The sequence below is a fragment of the Loxodonta africana genome, chromosome X (genome assembly GCF_030014295.1).
Source record: "Loxodonta africana isolate mLoxAfr1 chromosome X, mLoxAfr1.hap2, whole genome shotgun sequence".
NCBI lineage: Eukaryota > Metazoa > Chordata > Mammalia > Proboscidea > Elephantidae > Loxodonta > Loxodonta africana.
The window spans coordinates 57988353-58004057 of NC_087369.1; the positions used below are offsets into that span (position 1 = coordinate 57988353).

A 15705-nucleotide genomic window follows, 5' to 3' on the forward strand; every position below is an offset into this window, starting at 1 on the left:
ACCCAGCTAATGCCTTCAGCCTGCTTAAACTTTCTGATCACAGCTTCTTCCTCAGTCACATGCTGACACTTGGCGCTTCCCCAAGTATGTTGCATACGCACTAAAGCCTGACACTGTGGAGCAGCCATTATTGCTCCTCTCTCTCTCTCTGCCCCACTTTTCCCACATCTCCACCCTGGCCTTGGCCTGAGCTCAGTAAGACCCCCTCTGAAAGTGCCCTCCCATCCCCCAGCCACAGGCTCACATGGTTGCGGAAGGAGTGGGCTCGGATGGGGTCCTCAGCGGCCAGGGAGACGCTGCTGAGGATGATGAACACCAGGATAAGATTGGTGAAGATATGATGGTGGATGAGGGTGTGGCAGGCCTTCCTCAGCCTGGGGAGGGGGAATGGGCCACTATCAGAACCCATGACCCTGGAATTGATTGGGGGAGCCTGAAGGATACAACTCTGGCCGTGTTGCAACAGGTCATGCACCCCACCCCTCTGTGACTGGTGGGGACTGGGGAGACTTGACTACTCCATGGCCCTGCCCCTGCCCCACTCCTCTCCTGCCCTGGCCCCCACCCCTCCCCAGGACTCACGGGTTGGTTTGGCTAAGGCAGAAGAAGGCGCTGCCCTCAGGGATGGGTACCACCTTCTCCTTGGGTACAACTTCCTGCAGGATTTCCACACCCCCCACACCTTCTTCTTCCTCTTCCTCCTCCATGCCTGGCACCAGAGAGAACTGATTGAGAAAAATTTTGTAAAGCAGCTGGAACAGTGCTTGTCACATAGTAAATTACCCCCACCCCTTGTTAGAATGCCAGCTCCTCGGTGAAGGGATTTCAGTCCGTTTTATTCACTACTCCTATCCCCAGCACTTAGAACAGTGTCTGGTATACAGTAGGAGCTAAGTAAATGTGTATTGAATGAACATCACTATGCCAATAATTTTATAATGAAAGCTCCAAGTAGTTCTACAGTAAAACGAAATGTCTGTTTCTCTTCTTTAACATCAGTGTTCCCAAATGTTGCTGGCCACACACCAATCATTTTCAGGATGATTTCGGAAAAGGCTGCTCCCTAGAGCAGGGGGTTTCAGGGGTCAGTAGCTCTGCCAGGGTTCTGACCCCAAGGTCCCACACCTTCTCCACCTGGCTCTGCTCACTTGCCTGCTCCTTCATTCCTTGCACCTTCTTCTTCCTCGTTCTTCCCATCAGGTACCTCGTTGTCCCCATGAGGGAGATGGGGGTCATCAATGGTGGACGCCAGAGGATGGACACAGGGGAAGTATGGAAGGGATGCAGTCATGGGGGAATGAATAGGCAGAGGATGGGAGTTAGAGACAGGCACAGACAGACAGATATTGGTGGTGGTGGGAGGTGTAGACAATGCCCTGGCTTCTAACTCACCAACGCCCCATTCTCCGGTGGGAGGTTCCCCTCAGTGATCTTTTCCCTGTGTGAGGAGATGGAGAGGGTGATTGCTGAGGACTGCAGTGGGTACACAAGATTGAGGGGGTCATTGCAGTCAGAAGAGATCTGTCTTGAATCCCACAGAACCTCTCTGTTTCTTCCCTCACCCCCCACAGTCTGTTCTTCTCACAACATCCAGAGGGATCTTGTTAAACCCTAAGCCTGGTCATGTTCTTCCTCTGCCTTCCCACTTACTCAGAGCAAAAACCAAAGTCATCACTGTGGTTCACAAGGCCCTTGATATGGCCTCTCTATAGGGCCACTATGAGTTGGAATCAACTCCATGGCGCTGGGTTTGCTTTTTTTTTTTTTTAGTCCCCCTTTGACCTCACCTCCTACTGTTCCTCCTTGCTCATTCTGCTCCAGCTTCACTGGTCTCCTTGGTGTTTTTTGAATGTGTTAAGAGCATTAATACTTGTTGTTCCCGTGCCTTGCACACTCTTCCCACAGATATTTGCATGGCTCACTCCCTCATTTCATTGAGATTTCTATTTAAATGTTATTTCCTCAAAGAGGCCTTTCTTGACTACCCTTACCAAAGAGCAATCTTCATTTCTTTCTGTCCTTTTATTCTGCTTTCTTTTTCTGCATTACATATTAACGCATACTCAATTAAACTGTAATATACATTCGTTTGTATTTTACTTCTCTTCCCCAACTAGAATGTCAGCTCCACTAAGGCAAGGACTGTGTCTACCTTGATCTCTGCTGTCTCCTCAGTGTCTAGACCAGAGCCTGGCACAAAGTAGATGCTCGGTAAACTCAGGCTGAATGAGTGATGAATGGCACATTGTATTTGGAGGTGGCGATTACTAGGGTAGCCAGACATATCTCTGGTGCTGTGGGCTGTGTGTGGGGGTTCCTTGTCAGGGATCCCAGGGAAGACTTCGTTGGGGTGGAGCCAGACCTCACCTGCCCTTGTCCTTGGCAGTGCCTGCATCTCCGCTGGCCAGGTTGTCCACAGCAATGGCAAGAAACACATTCAGCAAGATGTCTGAGGTGAGCTTAGGTTGAAAAGGATGGAGAGGCAGCCTACCTGCTGGTGCTCCCAGATCTCCCTAACCACCCTCACCCCATTGCTAGCCAGGATACAGTTGCCGCAGATGAAGAGGATGATGAAATAGATACAGACTAGCATCCCTGGGAAGAAGGGACCGCCGTAGGCCATGATACCGTCATACATGACCACGTTCCAGTCCTCGCCCGTCAGAATCTGGGGTAGGAAGTCATCGTGAAGCTCTTGAGACCCTCCCAATCCACCAATCCACTCATCCCAGGGTTTCCAGGCCCCACCTGAAAGACAGTGAGGAGGGCCTGGGGGAAGGTGTCAAAGGTGCTTCGTTTGGTGTGGGTCTGGTCAAAGTTGAACTTGCCGCCGAACAGCTGCATGCCAAGCAGAGAGAAGATGATGATAAAGAGGAAGAGGAGAAGCAGCAGGGATGCGATGGATTTCATTGAATTGAGCAGGGATGCCACCAGGTTGCTCAGAGATGCCCAGTGTCTGCAGCAGAGATGGGAGGGGGCAGAGTTGGTTGCATGTTCACTGGTGAGTCACCAGCCAGGGCAGGGGCTCCAGCTTGGGATGCATTGGGATGGGCTGGGTTAAACTGGGGTTTGGTGTCAAGGTTAGAGTTGTGGTGAGGTTAGAATAAGAAGTGAAGGGAAAGTCAAGTTTGGTGTTAGGGTTGGTGTTAGGGGTATAATGGGAGATGAGGTTAGGATGGAGTTTAGATGGAACTTTGTGAAGCTACAGTTGGGTTTCAGGTTGGGATTGGGATTAGGGGAAGAGGTTGTAGTTAGGGGTTGTAGCTGGGGTTGAGGTTGTGGGTATGGGCTGGGGGTTATTTGAGATTGGGGATGAAGTTGGGGATGAGGTTGTGGTTGAGGGTTGAGTTGTGGTTGTTTAGGGTTAGGATAGAGGTTTCAATAGGGGTTGGAAATGAGAATGAGATGGGGGGCTGGGAATGGGGCTGTGGTTGAGGGTGGCATTGGAGATAGAGTTGGAGATGCATTGTGAAATGGGTTGTGGTTGGTAATCTGGTATTAGATATGGGATTATGGATAGGGAATAGGGTTGTGGTTGGAGGTAGAGTGATGGTTAGGGGTTAGGGATGTGGTGTTGTGGTCTGGGACTGAGGATGGGATTATAACTGGTGGTTAAAGATGAGGATGGGGATAAGGTTATGGGTGGGATTTACAGAGTAAGTTGGAAATGAGGTGGGTTCGGAATTGTGTGTTAGTGTTGTAAAGTGTGGATGATGTTATGTTCGGGGGTTGTGCATGGAGTTTTGGTTGGAAATGGGAATAGATTTGAGTTTGGGGAGGGGGTTGGGGATAATGTTAGGGCTGGGTTTGAGGTTGAGGAAGGGGACAGAAATGGAGTAGACACCCCCCCTCCCATGGACTCTAATCTTCATGAAAGTAGGAACTTGTGTCTGCATTGATTCTTGTACTTCCTAGGGCCTGGAATGGTGCGTGGACCACAGTAGGATATTTGCTAAGTGAGTGGTGATGCAGATAAAGTTATCACTGGAGCTGGGGTAGGGGCTGTTAGGACTCTGTTTGGGGCCCCAGTCCTCCCTGCCCCCCACATACCTGGTGACCTTAAAGATCCTGAGGAGGCGCACACATCGGAGCACTGAGATGCCCAGGGGCTGCATGGCGCCCACCTCCACCAGGGCGGTCTCTAAGATGCCTCCACAGACTACGAAGCAGTCGAAGCGGTTGAAGAAGGAGGAAACGTAGGCAGAGGGACCCAGACCATACAACTTGAGAAGCATCTCCACCGTGAATAGACAGAGCAACACTTTGTTCGCATACTCTGCATAGGAGAGGGGCAAAGGTGATTGGGCTGGCCAGTCTCCATGTTGATATGGGAGAGGTAGATTCCCCTATGGGGCCATCTGGGGGAACTGGAATCAAACTAGGATCAGGATGGGGTGGGGTTAGGTTTAGGGGCTGGGGCGAGTTTGTGTGTTAGAGTGGGTGAGGTTTTGAGGGACCTGCAGCTGTGGCAAGGGGCAGGGTTGGGGTAGGGACAGGAGTCAGCCTCCTAAGTCCAGGAAAACTCCAATTCAAGGGTAGAGTTAAGGTCTGGGGTTTAGTTGGGACCGATGTTGGTTTGGGGGCTGGTGTTAGAAGTGTACTCAGTTTTTAGATTGTGGTTGAGGTTATAATGAATAATAATAAGCACTAACACTTATAAGGAAACCCTGGTGGTTTAGTGAGTGGTTAAGTAGTTTGAATCCACCAGGCGCTCCTTGGAAACTCTATGGGGGAGTTTTACTCTGTTTTTTTTTTTTATAGAGTTGCTATGAGTTGGAACCAACTCGACGGCAATGGGTTTGGTTTTTTTTTTTTTTTTCTGAACACTTATAAAGTACCTATTTTGGGCCAGGCAATATTCTAAGCACTTTCCCCTTTTACTCATTTAATCCTTCCAAACACTCCATGAAGGGGATACTATTAATATGTCCATTTTGTAGATGGGGAAATTGAGGCGCAGAGGGGTTAACTTGTCCAAGAGTGTGGTGTTGAGAGCCTGAACTCTGGAGTCAGGCTGTCTGGTTTTGAACTCTGGTTCTGCCACTTATTAGCTGAGTCCTGGGATCAGTCAGTGCCTCAGTATTCAACGATACTGTGCCTCAGCACTTAATTGACATAAGGTTGTGGGGAAGATGAATGATGTAAATAGAGTTTGACGTACCCAGTAAGTGCTACATAACTGTACATTACAAGGTAGGATGGGTCCAGCTAAGATTTTCTACATTTATTTGGGTGGGAAGGCAGTGTTTGGAGGTCTGGGGCACCCTAGATATCCCAGATTCGAGCTTCTGAGATGGAGAGAATTGGGGGGTGGAAGAGAGGGCTGGCAGGCTGGGAGACAAACCCTGGGTCTGAGTGAGCCACTTGGGCTGCCCGTGGTGCTCTGAGGCGATGGTCAGTGTGTTGAGGAAGACCAACAGCAGCACGGCCCAGTAGCAGGCATTGGACTTCACTGCCCACCGACAGTGCGCTCGCAGGCCTCGGTTGGCTCGGCAGAGGCAGTGGCTGGGGGTGGGGGTGGGGAGCCCACCAGCTGAGACTACCTACTCAAGCTTGCCCTGAGGGACTAAGGTGGGGGAGCCTGGTGGTTGTGGGGGGATTGGAGGTGAGGGTCACAAGATTATGAGGTCAAGGAGCCAGACAGCTTTCCCAACTCACCAGACCCTGGTTTTCATGATCTTGTTTCTGGAAAAGAGGGGAATGGGAGTTAGGGGTGATAAGGGGCTGAGGGGGAGTCAGTGGCTGGGACTGTGGGTCAGCGACTGAGGTCAAGGTCTGAAGCTGAAGTAAGGACTGGGGTCGGGGTCTGGACTAGGTTCTGGGCTGGGGCCAAGGATCAAGGACCAGGGGCCCTCACAGGCAGCGTGTACAGCTGGCCAGAGCCCCCTCCTCCTCATCCTCATCTCCTGGGGTTTCCACCATCGAACCGGTGTCACTGGCTGGGAGGCTGGCTGTGGGCAGGGTGGGGATAGAAATCAGAACCTCAAGACCCCAGAGTTCCTTCTTGGACTTCTCCACTGCCCACCCACTTCGCCCTCTGCCCCAGCCTAGCTAGACCCCCACCATGGCTGCTGGTGGAGTGTGTGGAGCGGGTGGAGTGACTGAACCAGCGCAGACGTCCAAGTCTCCTATTGGTCAGCTTGGCAAGTGGAAGCCCTAGGGGGGCAAAGGGGATAGTTGGGGAGCATGGCTTGGGTTAGGGTCATGTCTTGGGGGGGTTATTTGGAGTCTATTTGGGCCATAACTGGGGGCCAGGTCCAGAGTTGTTGCAGGGTCTCAGGAAGGCATGTGTGAAGCAGGGAGCAGGTCAGACTGGGGCTGCCCACGGTGGCCAGCCTGGCCCATTATAGCCACAGAACCAGAGTTGCCGCCTGTAGAGGGGTCCTCCATGTCCAGCTCCTCAGCCTTGGTGATCCAGTCTAGGTAGCCCCGCAGGTCCTCCTCCAACTGCTGCTTCTCCCGTAGCTTTTGGAAGTCCCCTCGTGCTTTTGCCTTTTCCCTCTCCTTGGAGAACTCCCTAAGGGAGAAGAATAGAGGGCTAGGTGAGGGAATCACCCCTGCCCCCTTGCCTTCGCCACTCCAGCCACACTGGAGTCTTCACTGTTCTTTGAATATGCTAAGCATATTCCAGACTCAGAGCCTTTGCATTGGTTGTTCCCTTTGCCTGGAACGCTCTTCCCTCAGATACTTACATGGCTCACACCCGCATCTCTTTCATGTTTTTACTCAAATACCACTTCTCAATGAGGCCTGGCCCTGACCTCCTTATTTTTTTTTAATAATAGCTTTATTGAGATATAATTCACATCCTATACAATTCACCCTTTAAAAGTGTACAATTCAGTGATTTTTAGTATATTCACAGAGTTGTGTATCCATCACCATTATCCAATTTTAGAACATTGTCATCCTCACGGCAGTTTTTTTCCTAAATTTTATTTATCTTGTTGTTGTTAAGAATATACACGGCAAAAACATACACCAATTCAACCGTTTCTACATGTACAATTCAGTGACATGGATTACATTCTTCGAGTTGTGCAACCATTCTGACCCTCCTTTTCTGAGTTGTTCCTCCCTCATTAACATAAACTCACTGTCCCCTAAGGTTCCCATCTAATCTTTTGAGTTGTTGTTCTCAATTTGATCCCACAAAAATAGTTCTTAAAAGAGCATAATGCTCAAGGCAGAACTTTTTTACTAGTTAAGCTAAACTATTCTTTGGCTTTAAGATGACTTCAGGGGTATTTTTGGCTTAAGGTTTAAAGATTATCTCTGGGCAATAGTTTCAGGGGTTCATCCACCTCCATGAGAATTAGAAATTCTGTTCTGCGTTTTCCCCCTCTTGATAAGGATTCTTCTGTAGAATCTTTGATCGAAATGTTCAGTAATGGTAGCAAGCACCATTCAGTTCTTCTGGTCTCATGGCAAAGGAAGCAGTTGTTCATGGAGGCAACTAGCCACACATTCGATATCCTCCTTCTATTCCTGACTCTCCTCTTCCTCTGTTGCTTCAGGTGAATAGAGACAAATTGTGCCTTGGATGGCCACTCATAAGCTTTTAAGACCCCAGGCACTATGCAATGAACTAGGAGGTAGAACAGAAACACTAAACATGTTATTAGGCCAATTAACTGGGATGTCCCATGAAGCCATGACCCTAAACCTCAAAGTAAAGGAACCAAATCCCATGAGGTGTTTGGTTGTACATACGCAGCCTCAGGAGCTATTGTTTCTTTGTATTTGTTTTTTGCCATTGTCGTAAATATAGGAGCCCCGATGGTGCAGTGGTTAAGTGTTTGGCTGCTAACTGAAAGGTCAGCAGTTTGAACCCACAAGCCACTCCATGGGAGAAAGATGTGGCAGTCTACTTCTGTAATGATTACAGCCTTGGAAACCCTATGAGGTAGTTCTACTTTGTCCTACAGGGTCACTATGAGTCAGAATTGACTGGAGGGCAGTGGATTTGGTTTGGGTTGTAAATACATCTATCACACAACTTTTGCCAATTCGGCTTTTTACAGGTGTACAACTTATTGACAGCTATTACAACAATCAGCTGTGCAACACTACCCTGACCTCCCTATTTATAATTGCAAGATCTGCTCCCCTCCCTGATTTTTATTTCTTTTCATAGCACATAACCCAAACCTATATAAAACACTACATATGTATAGATAATTATTTACTGCATATGTACACTTATTTATTGTGTATGTTGGAGCCCTGGTGGCCAGTGGTTAAGAGTTCCACTGCTAACCAAAAGCTCGGCAGTTTGAATCCACCAGCTCCTCCTTGGAAATGCTATGGGGCAGTTCTACACTGTCCTATAGGGTCGATATGAGTCGGAATCGACTCCACGGCAATGGGTTTTATTGGGTATGCTGCTATTGTCTGTCTCTCCCCACTAGAATGGAATCTCCAGGAAGGCAGATATATTTATTTCTTATTCTGTTCCTGGCACATAGTAAATGCTCAATAAATGTTGGTTGAATGAATAAAGGAGTATTTCACGTGCGCTTTGAAGGGCCTAGGGAGTTTGCCAGCCACAAAAGGGGAGGGGGCAGGAACTGTGAGGTGTGGCATGCGCCTCTCACCCACTGAGGACGCCCAGCACAAGGTTGAGGACGAAGAAGGATCCAAAGATGACCAGGCTCACGAAGTACACCCAGGGCAGCTCATGCCCCATGGCATCCTGCATCTGGGGAGAGAGGGGGCATGTATCCCTCAGGGTGTGTAGACACTCCCTCCTGAGCTCGTGGATAAAGGGCGGGTATCGCCTCTACGATGGACACTGCCCCCACGTCCCGCCCCCATATGCCCTCTATCCACCTCACCCAGTAGAGCACGTCTGTCCAGCCTTCCATGGTGACGCACTGGAAGACCGTTAACATGGCGAAGAAGAAGTTGTCGAAGTTGGTGATGCCCCCGTTGGGCCCTGCCCAGCGCCCGCGGCACTCAGTCTGGTTCAGCATGCACGCACGCCCGGAGCCCGAAGACGCACAAGGCGATGGGTCCTCTTCTGCCTCCACGTCTGCGAGGAGACTGGAGCTCGGGGCTCTGCTCCAAGCCCACCTGCTGCCACCCTGAATCCTTGTCCACCTAGGGAGTTTGACTCAGGTGCCTAGATTTCTAAGTCAAGGACGGGCCCTAGCTCTGTGTTCTCCGGAACCCCGAACCCTGCCAGGCCAAGATTCTGAACCGACGGGAAGCTGTGAGTCCCACCCACCGGGATCTGAGGAATGGGCCTGTAAATCTTGGGGTAGGTTCTAGCAAATAACCGCGAGGCATGAGCTTGAGGGCGGAGTGTTGTGAATTTGGAAGTCTCTTGAAAAAAGGGTAGGTCCAGAGAGTATGGGGGCAAGGCTTGAGGAGGTAGGGATGAAGGACTTTGATATATGACACCAGTCGTTGAGGGTGGAGTCTTATGTACTGGGCAGGGTCTCGGACTGTGGGGCAGGTCTGAGGGCTGTAGTTCGGGATTGAGGGCGGAGTCTTGAGTACGGGGGTGGGGTTTGGGTGTGTGTGGGGAGGTGGAGAAGTACGTGAATTTGGGTGGTTTTCCTGGGGAACAGGGTCGGGGCTAGGAGCTAGCAGAGGAGGCATGGTCTGTCCCAAGAGGGAGTGGGCTGGCTGACCAGATCCCCGGAAGTAGCACGTTTTGTGCATGCGTCCGAGGAACAGCTCGAGTCCGATGATGGCATAAATGATGATGACGAAGAGCACTAGCAGTGCGATGTGTAGCAGAGGCATCAGAGCCTTCATGATGGAATTGAGAACGATGTGCAGGCCTGTGGGGTGGGGGGAGGGGCCGAAGTAGGGGTGGAGTCAGCTCAGCCCCACCCCTACCATCCCACTCTTAACCCCCAGGGCATGTCACTCACTCGGGACCCCGGACACCAGCCTCAGTGGCCGCAGCACCCGAAACGCCCGCAACGCCTTCACATCGAAGCCCCCGGGCTTCCCCCCGGTATGCGGGGTATCCCCTGGCCGTCCGGGGCTCTGCTCCAGTAGCACACTGAACAGCCTGATGGGAGGAGCATGGGTCAGAGAGGCGAGGGCCAGGCCTTGGCAATCCCTCCACCTCTCTCTTCTACCCGGAAAAGCACAAGTCCCTTTAGCTGGAAATGTAAATAATTTGAAATATGTTAATATTCCTGATCCTGGCGGCCGAATGGGGGTGGTCTGAGACAGCCGTCTCCTTGAGCCCAGAATTCAGAGGGTCTGGGGTGGAAAGGCAGAATGGGATGGAGTGACCTCCCCAGACGCGCACCCGACCACGACGATGATGAAATCGAGCAGGTTCCAGCCATTGCGGATGTAGGCGCTGGGGTGGAGCACCAACCCGTAGGCCACAATCTTGAGCACAGTCTCCATAGTGAAAATCACCAGGAAAACATACTCCACCTGCTCCTGGGGTGGAGCGGGAGATTGGGGAGCTATTTTGCTGTGGGGTTTGACGCGGGGGAGGGGAAGTGGGGATGGAAAGGGAGAAGGCTAGCGGGGGACCGGGTGGGGCTGGGCGGGGGGGTGAAGTGGTCGCCTGGGTGAGAGAGGGGCGGGGCCTATCTGGAAGGCTTGAGGTGTGGCTCTACTGGAGCTGTATCTGAATGGCGTAGGCGGGCCTCACCAGGATGTGGTTGGCAGTGTTGGAGTCATCCTCAGGGAAGGGGATGTAGACCCCCAGGGCCACGCAGTTGGCAAAGATGGTCAGCAGGATGAGGATGTCGAAGGGCCTCAGGTGGACACAGTCAAGGATCTAGACAGAGTGGCCCAGGACCTCCCTCCCCCCTCCCTTTTGGCGTCTTCCTCACCCAGTGCTGACCCTTGAGCCCAAGACGACCAGCCCTGACATTCCCAGCTGCTTCCCTGACTTAACCCCCTTGACAAGGCCTTGACTTAACCCCCTGAAAACCTTAACCATCCCCAATTCTTGCTGTGACGCAGTCCTTGACTCTTGACCCCCCTGGTTACCATCACCTTTCTCCACTGCTGTCCTAATCCAGTTGTTGACCCTTGATCCCTGGTGACCTTAGTCTTCCTCCATTCCTGCTCTAGCCCAATCCTTGACTCTTGGTACTTTAGTGACCCTCACCCTGGTCCCTGCCCCTGGCCATCCAGGATGCTTCCACTCCACAATGCTGATGCAGGATCTCCGCAGCGGATTGGCCAGGGTGAGGCAGAAGAGGGCCCGGGGGGACCTCTGTGCACTGGCCACTGCCACCATCTTGTGCTTGCTGTGCTGGGTCCTTCGCCTAGGGGTGCCCAGACCTGATGCCCCGCAGATTTCATTCCCTTCGGCTGGGGGCCCAGGGCACAGGCCCCATTCTTGACCAGTCCCTGTCCCATTAGCTGGACAGGGCTCTGGGGTAGTGTCTGTGTGGAGAAACTGAGTCAGGGAGGGACAAGTGTATTGGGCAATCGTGCCTGCCTCCTACCTGATCCCATCCCTCTGCCTGAGGGAAGGAGAGTAAAAAAAAAAAAAAAACCAAACCCAGTGCTGTGGAGTCAATTCTGACTCATAGCCACCCTATAGGACAGAGTAGAACTGCCCCACAGGGTTTCCAAGGAGCGCCTGGCGGATTCGAACTGCCAACCCTTTGGTTAGCAGTGGTAGCACTTAACCACTACACCACCACGGAAGGAGAGTAGAGTATGTAAAATTAGGGAGAATTGGGAGGACCTGGGTTAAGTATCAGGGGTAAGAGTTGGTGTTGGGATCAGGATCATGGGTCAAGTAAGAGTTTATATAGGAGTGAGGGAGGGATAAAAATTTCCAGATGAAGTAAGACTTGGGGGTAGAGTTTAAATCGGCATAGAGTGGGATAAAGTTTATAGTTGGAGTCAAGTTTAGGGTTAAGTTTGAGGAATGGGTTTTGGGTTGGGGTAGAAGTGGAGTGGGATTGAAGTTTGATTTAAAGTTTGATTTAAGGTTAGGATTAGGAATTTGAATTGAGTTGGGATTAGGATTAAGATCAAGGTTGGCTGGGACTGAAGTTGAGTTTTGAGTGGGATTTGAGTTTTATATTTGAGTTTTCAGCTAAAGCCATTCCCAACTCCCATGGCCTATTTCAACCTCCGAGAGGCAGTAGGGTTGACCTGGTTAAGATCCCTAGTTTTGGAGGAAACGAGCTGTGTAAATTCAAATCCTGACACTTCCACTTGGTAGCTGTGTATGACCCTGGGCAAATTTTGTAACCTCTCTGTGCCTCAGTTTCCCTATCTGTATAATGGGGATGATAAAATTACCTACCTCAGAGTTGTTGTGAGGATTAAATGAGTTAAAGCACTCAGAAGAATGCCTGGCACATAGCATTATTTCCATTTTGTAAATGAGGAAATTGAGTCAAAAAGAGGCTAAGTGACTTGATGAGGTTGCTGAATTGGGAGTCAAGCCCAGGCAGTCCGACTCCAGAGCCCTTAAGATTTACTACCATTATCAGGTATATGTTCTCTCTATATTAACAATGGGTCTGTGCTCTTTCCGGAACAGCCAGAAAGCCAGTCACTAACAGTATTGACATCCAGGGATTGGGGTTGAGGTTAGATGATTTTAGAGCTCATAGTAAGGTCTGTATCCAGATTGGGGTTTGCCCTGTGGTTGAGTAGGGTTTGTATTAGGGTTAGGGTTAAGCTTTGGAGTTGGAGGTGGGTAGGATGCTAGAATAGGGGTCAGGACCAGGATTGGAGTTGGGTTTCAGTTGGGAATTAAGGCTGTGCATGGGGCTGGGAGGCCATGGGGGGCAGTGTCTGGAACAGTCTGAGTGTCGGGGCCCCGGTGGGGATGGGACTGTGTTTGAGACTGGCTGGGACGGGAACAGGGTGATGTGATTCTGGTTCCCCACAGGCTCTCCTGGGTTGGGGTACCAGTGGGCAGTGGGTGGGGCAGGGGGGCTGAGGGTGGAGCAAAACCCAGGCTTGTTCCTAGGGTCTGCAGGGGGTGAAAAGCTTCTCTCACCTTTCCCGCCTTCAGATTCCGACATCCTCCTTTGGAGATTGAAGGGCCATCTGCATACAGTCCCCCTCTCTTTCCCCAGCTTTGGAGAGATTAAGGTCAGAGGGTGGGGCAATAACAGGGGTGGATGGGAGAGTGAGCAGGGGTGCAGATGGGACATTTGTGGGCCAAAGCTTGGCAGCAGAAAAGCCACTGATTAAATTTTTACCAAATACATGCCAGCACCAAACAGTCAGAAAATAAATAAGAAAAAAAAAAAACTATACCATTTCCCAACAGTATTCAAAATTGGAGGTACATAGGAATAAACTAACATGTGCAGGATCTCCACGGAAAAAAAATTATCAAATGTTATCCAGTAATTAAAGGGAACCTAAATAAATGGAGAAATATATTAAGTTTACTAGTTGAAATATTCAATGGTGTGAAGATGTCAATTCTTCCCAAAGTGACCTAGAGAATCAACACACTCCCAATAAAAATCTCAGCACACTTTACCGTGAACTTGTCAAAATGATTCTAAAATGTATATTGGAGTACAAAGGACCTACAAAAGTCAAAATCCTTTGAAAAAGAAGATGGGAGGATTTGCCATATTGACTATTAAGGCTTGTTATAAAGCTATAGTACTTAAGAACAGAGTTCAGAGAGTCTTGTATGTGTGGATACGTGATTTACGACAAACGTGGCACTACAGAACAATGAAGACAGGATGGTCTTTTCAATAATGGTGGCTACACAGATGTTTGCTATGTAATTATTCTTTAGATTATACAGATATGTAGGTTGTTGTTATGTGCCATTGAGTCAATTTTGATTCATAGCAACTATCTTAGGCTAGGTTCTCTAGAGAAGCAAAACCAATGAAGATATATAAAGACTTATCTCAAGGAAGTGGCTCCACAGCTATGGAGGCTGGTAAGTCCCAAGTCTGTGGGTCAGGCATTTGGCTGGAGGCTTCTCCTGACTCACGTGGTTGCAGGGGCTGAGATGAATCCCAAATCTGCAGCTCAGACAACAGGCTGCTGGTCTACAGGACTGCGGAAGCTGATGAATCCTAAGATGGGCAGGCAGTACATCAGGCTGCTAGCTCAAGTCCCGAGAACCAGAGGTCAGATGATGATGAGTCAGATGCAGGATCTGGAGCAAGCAAGTGAGCTTTTCCAGAACATCCATATACGTATATCTGATGTAGGCCACACCCCCCAAGGAAACTCCCCTTACAACTGATTGGCTGATCATATTAAATCACATCATTAATGACTATATCATTACATAACTGCCAAACCACTGAGAGTCATGGCCCAGCCAAGTTGACACGCAACCTTAACCATCAAAGCAACCCCAAGTGACACAGTAGAACTGCCCTATAAGTTTTTCTAGGCTGTATACAAATTTTTTAAATTTTAGTAATAATTTCATTTAACTCAATATATCCCAAAATAATACCACTTCAACATATAATCAATATAAAAACTATTGAGATATTTTACATTCTTTTTTCATACTGAGTCTTCAGAATTCAATGTCTATTCTACACTTACAGCCCATCTAAAATTGGACTAGCCACATTTCAAGTGCTCAATTTCCACATGTAGCTAGTGGCAACTGTAGTAGACAGCATAGGCCTAGAGTAATGTTACCCTTTTTGGCCTCTAGCAAGCTACTGTGTAAACTTAAAAAAAAATTTATTTTTGTTGTTTTTGTGAACATACATGCACCAAATCAAGTTTCTACATGTACAATTCAGTGACATTGATTACATTCTTTGAGTTGTGCAACCATTCTCACCCTCCTTTTCTGAGTTGTTCCTCCCCCACTCACATTAACTCATTACCCCCTAATGTTCCTATCTAATCTTTCAAGTTGCCGTTTTCAATTAGATTCTATATAGACAGATCTTAAAAGGTAATAATGCTCAAGACAGGCATTCTTTACTAGTTAAGTTAAACTACTGTTTGGTTTTAAGAAGACTTTAGCAGACATTTTTGGTTTAAGGCTTAAAAATTATGTCAGGGCAATAGTTTCAGGGGTTCATCCAGCCTCCAGGGCTCCAGAAAACTGGATTCTATGAAAATTTGAAATTCAGTTCACTATTTTCCCCCTTTTGATCAGGATTCTTCTGTAGAATCTTTGATCAAAATGTTCAGTAGTGGTAGTTGGGCACCATGTACTTCTGGTCTCATGGCAAAGGAGGCAGTTGTTGATGGAGGCAATTAGACACACATTCCAGTTCCTCCTCCTATTCCTGACTCTCCTTCTTCCTCTGTTGCTCCAGTCTAATAGAGACCAATTGTTGTGCCTTAGATGGCTGCTTGCAAGCTTTTTTTTTTTATTGTACTTTAAGTGAAAGTTTATAGCTCAAGTTAGTTTCTTATACAAAAATTTATACACATATTATTACGTGGCCCTAGTTGCTCTCTCTAAAATATGACAGCACACTCCTTTCCACCCCAGATTTCCTGTGTCCATTCAACCAGCTCCTGTCCCTCTCTGTCTTCTCATCTCACCTCGAACAGGAGCTGCCCGTTTAGTCTTCTCATGTATCTACTTGAGCTAAGAAGCACACACTTCACGAGCGTAATATTATGTCTTATAGTCCAGTTTAATCTTTGTCTGAAGAGTTCTGAGTTAACAGAGACTCTGGGGGCCATGTCTTCTGGGGTTCCTCCAATTTCAGTCAGACCATTAAGCCTGGTCTTTTTACTAGAATTTGAGTTCTGTACCCCACTTTCTCCTACTCTGTCAGG

At 49.0% G+C, this 15705-nt stretch overlaps 1 protein-coding gene across 1 annotated transcript in view; it reads right to left on the minus strand.

Moving 5' to 3' along the window:
• CACNA1F (calcium voltage-gated channel subunit alpha1 F) overlaps window positions 1-13268 on the minus strand; it is a 28665-nt gene extending 15397 nt beyond the window's left edge. The window contains 21 exon segments of the mRNA XM_064278285.1: window positions 245-374; window positions 583-709; window positions 1126-1204; window positions 1393-1438; window positions 2368-2449; window positions 2548-2668; window positions 2749-2956; window positions 4051-4276; window positions 5345-5505; window positions 5659-5685; window positions 5858-5951; window positions 6064-6156; window positions 6327-6517; window positions 8598-8701; window positions 8838-9034; window positions 9639-9791; window positions 9885-10027; window positions 10274-10413; window positions 10631-10736; window positions 11127-11376; window positions 12959-13268. Of these exon segments, the coding sequence (XP_064134355.1) occupies window positions 245-374; window positions 583-709; window positions 1126-1204; window positions 1393-1438; window positions 2368-2449; window positions 2548-2668; window positions 2749-2956; window positions 4051-4276; window positions 5345-5505; window positions 5659-5685; window positions 5858-5951; window positions 6064-6156; window positions 6327-6517; window positions 8598-8701; window positions 8838-9034; window positions 9639-9791; window positions 9885-10027; window positions 10274-10413; window positions 10631-10736; window positions 11127-11376; window positions 12959-13115 (2835 nt within the window). The 5' untranslated portion in view covers window positions 13116-13268.
• Window positions 13269-15705: the final 2437 nt, after the last annotated feature.